Below are 10,304 nucleotides of genomic sequence, written 5' to 3' on the forward strand. Positions count from 1 at the left end.
AGGTAAAAAAAAGTTTACGTCTCCAAATGGGCTAAAACTTTCATTTATGGTAAAATATAGCAAGGGAAACACGATATTATTATTGGCTTTTGATATACAGGAACAACATTCCTCGAGATACATTTTTAATCTAAAATATAATAAATGTAAAAAATATAATATAATAATATAATATTTATATAATTAATATTTTTATGATTCGAAAAACTAAAATCAGCAAACGATAAACACTACAACAAATAATAGTGAAATAAAAAATGTTGGTGCAATGATATAGTGTATAAATGAACATATGTATAAAAAGTAAACCTTTTGAAACCAAAAACTCAACAAGTTTAATGAGAATATGGAGACAAAGAGGTGGAGATAAAGAACAAATGGATATAGCAATAAATAACATTTTCTATGGCAATAAAAATGTTTAACAACTAAAACGAGTTGCTTTCCTTTTTTTACAGCTTTATCTGTTTTCTTTATTTTTTCACTTTTTTGACTGATTTTCTCTATTTTTGTATTCTGGTTAAAAGCCATCACTATTTTTATGTTGCTTCCCATTATATTTTCCATATTTTTTTGGTTGGTTGTTTGTTGTCTTATTTGCTCCATAATATACAAGATTTTGTTTCCTAGTGTGATCCTAAATGTTTCCAATCACTACTTCTATTCCAAATATTATCACATATATTCTCCTTGTTTCTCTTCCTCTAGTTCTTATAATTCTCTTTATGTCTTTGTATTCCTTTTCTGATGATTGTAGAAATGAAAACACGATGAAACAGAACTTGTTAAGACGTAAAATGATCTAGAAGGACCTGTCCAATTCAATGTCAATTCGGAATCAATTATAGTTCTTATTGACAACGCTGTCTTGTATCATAGACCCTGGCACTTCCAATATAATGGCTGATAATCATTTCCTCGCACAATCGCTCGCCAATTTATCGATTTAAACTAATTTAAATAATTCGACTCGGTCGTTAACGGAATACCGAAAAAATTTCACGAACCTTAGCGGTCCCACGATGCGTTAAAACGCCACATTGTGGGAAAAAAATCCGCCAACAATGGGCCGGTATTGATCGACGATGAATCGATCGATTGAGAAGATTTCGGTGACGTAATTAACTCGTTAGCGGAGAGGTGCACTGGCTGACGTCCGTACTCGGTTGGTCAGATAGTTTGACGGTCGAGATTCGTAACTTTGAGACGGGTTAATTTCGATTATGAAGTGGAGTGGTATTGACTCAGTTCGTTGAGATTGAGTCTTCAGAATCTAAGATCCTGCAGCAGATTTTATGAATTTTTTATCAATAAAATGATGTTCGATTTTCTATCGGTTACGTACACTTAAAAATCAAAGGAGGCTATGTACCAGATCGGGCTTCATTATACCCTCTATATGGGGTTAGGTAGATGGCGAAAGAATCACTGACTCATTACGAACACATATAGTTGTAGTGGACATATGACAAAAAGTATTTTCGAAATATAAATGTTTTAATAATATGTTTCGAGTCAAAATACCACTAAAAGCTTCCCGACAAGCCTATTTATGCTAAAAATGTGATAAAATCTGCTATACTCCAAAAAAGAGGGTAATGGCCCTAGTTAATAGATAATGGTAATAAACAACGGAAATGTGTCTATAACAAAATCCTCTATTATGTACATTTTGCCAAAACAGTGCTGCGAAATTCTTTTTGTACCTAAGTTGGTATAAATACTTCCTTAAATTTCACTTGCAAATGTTGTAAAAGGCTTAACAAATTCTAAGAGCTGTCGACATGCGATGAAAAATTTGTCTAGATTTAGTCGACATTGAACATTTTAAGTCGAGATACTTAAATGAAAGAAAATGTGAACGAAAAACAAATGTGCGAAAAAAAGCTGTAATTGACAAAAGATATGGCATCAAATGACATCATCTTATCCCCGATACATTTTTGACAGTATATATGTTAAGTTTTTCAAAAATTCGAGTGCGAAATAAAAATTCTTAATGATTTTAAGCATCTGTGCGGTCCGGTTTTCCAAAAACCCATTAACCAAAATAAGTTTTTCCGAAATAGAGCATTTCGAACGCCTAAAAAAATTGCTACGACTTACCGACGAGGAAAAAACGACAACAATGAAAAATATAACGATTTTAACAATCATGTCGTCGAACACGCTTCCACATCCGACCATTTTAACACCGTTTGACGCTAAACTAAACAAAAAAACGGCGTTTTACGTCGACACCGATGAAAAACGCGTCGCATCTCAATGTCGGACGGTCCAAGAAGCGTGAAAAACGCCGATGGTGGCTCGCGGAACGCTCGGAACGAATAAGGTCGTAAATGTGTCAGGCACGGTTTTTTCTTTCTATTATTGTATGTTCCTTTATGCTATCTCAATTAATTGTTCGGTTGAATTCGACAATGATTGGATAAAGCTTGAAGTACCGCCAAGGAAGCAACTAACGCAAATAAAATGAGTTGAGGAAAATGTAACTTCGATGTCTTTATGTTTGCTTTTATAGATATATATTTCAGCAATCAATGTTGTATACATCCTTTTAGTCTATTACATTTTAACTTTTTTTTTATAAAATAGAATTTCGTCATTGTAGAACAACTCCGATCAACGTTTAATGTCTTTCTACGCCTTTGAACGTCTAATACGTTGCTATTAGGTCTAAATGCCGCCTGCCATTCTCAGTTTGTCTCCTCGCGAGCTCTCTAAAGTCTTATTGATTTATATGATCTTCATAAACAACTTCCGGACAATTGATTGGTACAAGAATTATACCTCGGTAGTTTTTACAATGTTTACTTGAACACTAAAACAGAACTAGAAGTACATAGAAATATGTTTGTCAACCTTTCAGATTTTGCCATAGAAGCAGTATTTCACACATGAGCAAACGCATTTCAATGACATTCGGATTCAGTTTATACGACACAAAATATCGAAGCTTTTAGGGCATTCCCATATTCTTCAAGCGATTGGGAATGGCTTCTTGTGTTACTCATCACAATTCTGCATATTCTTCTTGCGTCTTACACTAATCACCATCGAGTAATACTTCCAAATCCTCGTCTTCAATTTTTCTTGGGCTGTTTAGAAAGCTCTTTATCTTCTGTGGCAAAATTACCACTTTCAAAATGTCGTAATCAGTATTCAAATATTGAACTCAGTGTAGCATGGTTGCCACAAGCTTCAGGCGACATTCGACAACCTTCAGTAGCCTTCAAATTGAGTAAAAATGTAAAACTTCCCGCAGATGCGATTTACACGGAATAAATTCAGACATTTTTAACGCACTGAAAAATATGTTGTTCACACATCGACGAGATGAAATATATTGAAAAGTGAAGCATGTCGGTGAGGCTTCAGCATGAATTTTGAATATCATTTGTTTTAAATCTTCTAAAATTGATGTATTCATCATTGTTTCACCAATTTCCAAACAAAAAAGCACGAAATAAATTCCGACGAGCAAAAGCACACCGTCCATTATATCTCGGACGTAACAGGACATCGGCCGGGGGGAGGAAGGGGGACGGTGAGGCTACGCGAAAAGGTCAGCAATAAAACGAAAAACAGAAACGGCCCGACGTATGGCAGGTTCAATCTTGCGAATATCCGTCGGCGGACGACGGAAAAGATGGAAGAAATAATTCGCGATAATTTTCGTCAGGTCCGGACGATGACCACCGAAAGAAAAATAATAATACGTCGCCAAGATTGATGACGATGCGGGACAACATTGCCGTTCCTGCCAGGAAACGGTCGATATATCGGCTAATGGGGACGTCGCAGACCCGGTAAATGGCACAGAAAAGGACCGTCCTCGTACGGCTTCATTTTTCTCCAATATTTATTCATACGTTTATTGGTTTCAATGTATTGTTGACTGGATGGTTCAGGCTGATTCCTGCATTTCTATCTCCTAACTAGTTTACAAACAACGCCCGGTTCAAAGATAGATTACTTATTTATTATATATACTAAAATTACAATCTGTTCATCGGGAAAGTTGCTGATGAACCCCAATATTTAACTGTGCAGGTTCTATCAGAATTAATTATGTTCTGATATATCCAGCTCTAGCCTAGATACGACTTTTAAAAGTAAAAAATCTTTCATGAAGTCATACATAGCGGCAGAAAAATTGGTGAATTATTTTAATAACCATAAGTTTCTTCGTATGTCTAATTTCAACAGTCTTTTATAATGGTCGCAATTCTTAATTATATTTTAACATAAATTTCTCTACAGATCCTTCAGAAACAATCCAATCTATTGCTTCTAATATAATTTCAATATCCATGAACTGTACAGTAGAACTAACAGGAGTTGTCTCTACTAGACAGTAACCAAGCAGTTTAACTTCAGTAGTAAACGGACGCTACACATTTGATTGTAATTCATCAAAAAAGACAAGTAGTAAGTGCAAATATAACAATACACTTTTATATTCAAAACAATAAAACCATATTGACATAAAAATGCAATATGATACCATCAAGGGAAGATGCTTAAGGATGCCAGGCTATAAACGTGTCCAGGTTTCAGAGCTGTGCAGAAGTATGGACAAGATCAGCGTTCAAAAGAGTCTAACTTTAGTTTTGTTTGAAACATTTCCTCTCTTCCACAGGTATCATCTTCGAGAGCGAAATGTCGCTGCATCTTGGCTTATTCAGCTTATTACTGTTTTCCCCTCTATTAATCTCAAGTACTCGAACTTTTACAATTAATCAAGTCACAGAATGCTCATGAGTTTTAACATTAATACCATACTTATTCCTCAATAATTTTTAAATGTTTTGCTGTTTTTGATATTTCTGAGTTTCCTTTTTACCAACTAGGGCTTATCTGGACTAATGGGGTTTATATCTACTATTTAACGTGGGTTCGACGGTCCTTGGCATTAAGTCTACCGACTGGCTTCCTTCGGATTTTACACTCTTGCCTTACAGAGAATCACAAATATACATTTACGATAATACCTCAGTAAGATTAAAACCCTCTATTAGCGCTACAATGAGAAGATCATCTGCTTTGATAACTGCGTCAACCAAGCTACAATTATTACTCTCTCCTTTTTGCGATGTTAGAGAAATGATTATCTTTCCCCAAGCCGGTGGTAGTCTCTCCAATCACCAAATTTGCGTAAGAAGAGTAAAATAATGTTTCCGCATTGGTATTAATTAATTTTGCTATTATTTGATCGACTCCAGACATCTCACCAGTGATAAGTTATGATTTTATTGCAAATCGTAAATAAAAAAACGAACTATTAGATTAGCAGATGCATTTTAAGTGATGAAAATCGTCTTTTTTGCCTAGGACCATATAAACGATAAAGCAAATGCTGATATTTCTAACATAACATTGTAAAACCTACTCATTCCTCGGTGACATTGTTTTTAATAATATGTCCATTAATGTCTTGTCGCCAAATGAAGTATTTGAAATGTCAAACGCATTTTAAGGAATGACAATGTGTCTTTTTACTCAAGATCACATAAAAGCTGAGGCCAACGCCGTTGCCTCTAATATATCGTTGTAAAACGCTATCTGTCTGAAAATGTCTCAACAGTATTCAAAACAAAACGACTTAATTATGCTACTGTTATTAACAATTTGTATATTGTTGGTTCATCACCAAATGAAATTTTTGGAATATCAGATGCATTCTAAGTGGTGACAATTCGTCTTTTTGCCCAGGGCTGCATAGACGCCGAAGTCAACGCCGATATATCTAATATATCGTTGTAAAAACCACTCGTTCGTTAATAACACGTCTCAATAGCACGCGAAGCACGACGGCACCACGACTATAAATCAAACGAAGGAATAACAATCTCCAGAAACCACTTGCAAACGGTTTTTGTTCTCTTAACCGTCGAATCCGTACTCGCTCGTGTTCTTCGCCATTAGATAAAAAAAGAAAACATGGTAATACGCCCGACGACGCCGGCACCCAGTCTACACGGGGCGCGATTAAAAGCGTCCCGGACTCGCTATTCAAGTGTCGTCGCCTGCCTTAATAACATTGGAGTAAACTAGCGCGGGGGGACCGACCGGCCGCTCTTCCCTCCCCCTCGCCCCGCCGTCGGAATACGGAATTCGGTTTAAATTAAGGGTCTTTGACATTTTTAATCGCTACAAAAGTCAACAGAGCGAGCCGGGGTGACGGGTGGCGAGAGGGAACAGGGGGAGCGGGGTTTGCGTTTCGTTCTGGCCCCGACTGTCTGATGAACGGACCTGAGGTCGTCCGCAAAGGTCAGGACGGGACGTGAATGGTGTTTATGTTGAAATTGGATTAATATATTTTTTCGTAAGGTCGTAGAGAACCCCCCGAGAGCGTGGGGAAGTACTTAGATTAAATTCTAATCTCAAAATAAAATATTATGCATAAAACGATAACCTCAATAACATGATGACGAAGTTTACAAATAAGTTTTGAGGTTTTTCTTAACTTTGAAGTTTTTCTCAGAAAAAGTGATAAAACACACGAATTTGAACGCTAAATTAAAAAAAAATTTACCAAACTATTTCATTATTACTCTGCTATGAATACTGCTCTATAAATAGAATTATGTATTCAATAATTGTTGTTGTATGTATTCAGTTCAGATGATAACAGGAAAGTATAAATAACAGAACAATTAAAGGTACAGCAAATGAAATAACCATAAAAAGAAAACAAATCAAAAAGCTATTAAGCATAAGATAATTTGAACTCTCAACTGAGAAGACAAGACGACGAAATAGAAGAAATGTAATTCATTCATTCACGGAATACTAAAACACTAAGTACAAAACAACAACAACAACATAAATGCAATATTAGGAATATCGCCACAAAGAAACAATACAGGTCAGAAAACAACTAAAAATCAAATCCAACGGAAATAAGAGGATAACAAAATCGGGTAATCATTATGAACAAGAAATTGATTATTAACGGAAAGTGATGGTAATTAAAAAAACTGGATAGAAAGACATAGAAGAAAGGAAGAAACTAAAGAAATTAAAAACACGACCTTAAAAACAAAGACCACATCAAGTGGTTCGGGTAAAATAACACCAAAAAAGAAATATAGTAAAAAAGTATTTAATTAATATAATAATACATTAATCGTTTTTAACAGTAAACCAAGAAAAACAACAACAAACTGGAGCAGCAGACAGTAAATAAGAAAACCAAATTGATTGAGAAATACGAAACAAGAGAATAAGAAAGATCAATATAGAAAAAAAGAAACTGAAAAACATAAAATAAAAACTGGACAGAGACTGTTCAGGACAAAAACGAAAATAATTCAAATGGTTTCTCTGAATTTTAGCATTCATTCGTCCATATATAAGTAAAGATAAACCCTCACATATTAAATCCTATAATATCATTCGAGAGCTCGTCAATTCATCCACAGACATTAAAAGATTACCGTCTTCTTCCGTTACATATTTAGCCGGCAACAATACCGCCTAATCTGTCAACTCCACGTTCAAAGGCCGGGACCAAACGAACACTTTTAAAGCACCATTAAAAGGGTTTTTATTACCCGTCCACTTGATACGGAGAGGTCACGTTTCCGGGCACATAAATCCGGACATTATCTACTGGAGAATATACTAATTGCCCCCTCCGAACCTTCGCCCCACCCTCTCGCCTCCACCTCACCACCGCGGGAGAAAACCATCATTAAAATTACGAGCGATTCCTTCGATAGCGGGGCGAACCTTAATTGTTGCCAGTTTATTATTCGGGCGGGGTTTTTCGGGTCCTGTATAAATGGGGCGGCGGGCTCGGAGTTGTTGTTTTATTGAATGCGCGGCTGCGACCGGGATAGCCAAGTTTACAATGGCCAGTTCATCGGGAGGCGGGGGAGATGTTTCTCATTAACAAGTAAAATTGAATGAAATAGTAATGTGTTGACGCCGATTATATTTGTATATTTAACCATGTGGGTTTTATGTAAAATAATGTTTAATAGACTATTCTCTCAAGTGCAAATTAAAAATTCTGATTGATAAGATGACAAAACATTAACCTTTCTCGTAAAAAGTAATCTGAATCAATCAGATAAATACAATAAAATCTTCCAAACCTTCAAACTTACATCAAAACTAATGCTGCTATATTATTAAATATATTTTTTTACCTATCTAGTATAATTCTTATTAATTTGATTTTGATTAAACCAGAGTTAGAAAGAAAAGTCTGAAAATGGCCAAAAATCGCGATTTTTCCTGAGTATATATATGGAAAAAATGTAAAAATGTTTAGATCTTCAAACAGGCTAAAACTTTCATTTCGGATCAAAAATATGACGGGAAAAACAATACGATCATTGTTTTCAGCATAGAGTGAATAGTTTTTGAGATATCCGTAAAATATGAGTTCATACAATTTTCTTGTAAAAAGACGATTGAACCAAATATCTCTAAACATTCAAATTTACATCAAATATAATGCTACCATATTGTTAAGCATGTATTTTTACCCAAGTAGTATAATTTACATTAATCTGTCTTTGATTAAACTAGAGTTATAATAAAAAGTCTGAAAATGGCCAAAAATCGCGATTTTTCCTGAGTATATATATGGAAAAAATGTAAAAAATGTTTAGATCTTCAAACAGGCTAAAACTTTCATTTCTGATCAAAAATATGACGGGAAAAACAATACGATCATTGTTTTCAACATAGAGTGAATAGTTTTTGCGATATCCGTAAAATATAGGTTCATACAATTTTCTTGTAAAAAGACGACTGAACCAAATATCTCTAAACATTCAAATTTACATCAAATATAATGCTACCATATTGTTAAGCATGTATTTTTACCCAAGTAGTATAATTTACATTAATCTGTCTTTGATTAAACTAGAGTTACAATGAAAAGTCTGAAAATGGCCAAAAATCGCGATTTTTCCTGAGTATATATATGGAAAAAATGTAAAAAAAGTTTAGATCTTCAAACAGGCTAAAACTTTCATTTCTGATCAAAAATATGACGGGAAAAACAATACGATCATTGTTTTCAGCATAGAGTGAATAGTTTTTGCGATATCCGTAAAATATAGGTTCATACAATTTTCTTGTAAAAAAACGTTTGAACCAAATATCTCTAAACTTTCAAATTTACATCAAATATAATGCTACCATATTGTTAAGCATGTATTTTTACCCAAGTAGTATAATTTACATTAATCTGTCTCTGATTAAACTAGACTTATAATGAAAAGTCTGAAAATGGCCAAAAATCGTGATCACTTGTATCGGCACACACACATCGAAAACGTTATGTCTTCTTTAAAAGCAGCTTGTTTAGAGACCCTACAATAACACACCAACATTCCTCACGTCGTCCGAATACATCCTCGTCTGAAAACCACCCATCAACCTAAACAGGGCGATTCTTTCTCTCGACGACAGTCCTTATTGGCTTTAACGCCATCCCCTTAACTGAAATAAAGTCATCTCCAGCCAGGTCCTTTATCCAGTTCCGATATAACTCTCCGTAAACGGTCAAAGAGAGGAAAATCTCCTCGCGTTAAATAAATACGAAAATCTCTTTAGGCCACAACGAAAGCCACTTGGTCCCCATCGCGGAGGAGGAGAGCGAGCGCGAACACTTCAGAGTCGAGAGGAGTCAGGAGACCCTCCCTTTAAGCCACCTTCCGTCTCCGTCCGATCTATCACGAGAAATATTGAATAAAACCGAGAAACTAAGTGAAACGGCGATTATCTCGGCTAATTGTAATTCGGGTGGAGGCGCGGGGTACCGACGTGTATGGTTAGTTCGTCGATATAAATCACAAAGTAGGCCGGGAGCGTCATAAAAGTCGACCTACGGTCATTTATCAGCCGCACTGTCTAGTTGGCTTTTTTGTTTCCGTTCCCGGCCAACTACTCGATAGGTCGATGGGTTTTTCTTTTTTTTTTCGATAATAGTTAGTCGAGGATTCCACTTTTCGCGATAGTTAATCCGTCTGAGGGATGAGTTATTCACTCTCTTGAGCATAAAACTGCATTAAACTTATGATACACTAGAGGACTGGAAAATATTCTTATTAATATGGTGAATTACATTCGGTGAATATTTTTTTTATATGTTTTAAAGTCTCTTTTTACCAACTATGGGTTTATCTGGACTGGGCCTAAAGTTTAACGTAGGCTCTGAACCATGGTCCTCAGCATTAAGCCTACCGACTGACGAGTGACCAACTTTAGAAATCCCAGAAGACATGCGGTCTTACCCAGCCTGGTCACTGGCGTGACTGGGATCATTTTCCTTGTCGGAT

The 10,304-nt window shown here is 35.6% G+C and overlaps 1 protein-coding gene across 2 annotated transcripts in view; it reads right to left on the reverse strand.

Moving 5' to 3' along the window:
- The window catches only part of Cpap1-e (cuticular protein analogous to peritrophins 1-E), a 290,785-nt gene extending 288,482 nt beyond the window's left edge, over window positions 1–2,303 (reverse strand). Inside the window, exon 1 of one of the 2 annotated variants that reach the window (XM_076413025.1) lies at window positions 2,107–2,302. In XM_076413025.1, the coding sequence (XP_076269140.1) occupies window positions 2,107–2,187 (81 nt within the window). In that variant the 5' untranslated portion in view covers window positions 2,188–2,302. Of the gene's footprint in view, window positions 1–2,106 lie in introns of both variants that reach the window. The other variant, XM_076413026.1, reaches the window with a different exon arrangement.
- Window positions 2,304–10,304: the final 8,001 nt, after the last annotated feature.

This window comes from Rhynchophorus ferrugineus, unplaced genomic scaffold (genome assembly GCF_030347505.1).
Source record: "Rhynchophorus ferrugineus isolate W39M unplaced genomic scaffold, kcgeb_rfMv2 rfM8, whole genome shotgun sequence".
NCBI classification, from domain to species: domain Eukaryota; kingdom Metazoa; phylum Arthropoda; class Insecta; order Coleoptera; family Curculionidae; genus Rhynchophorus; species Rhynchophorus ferrugineus.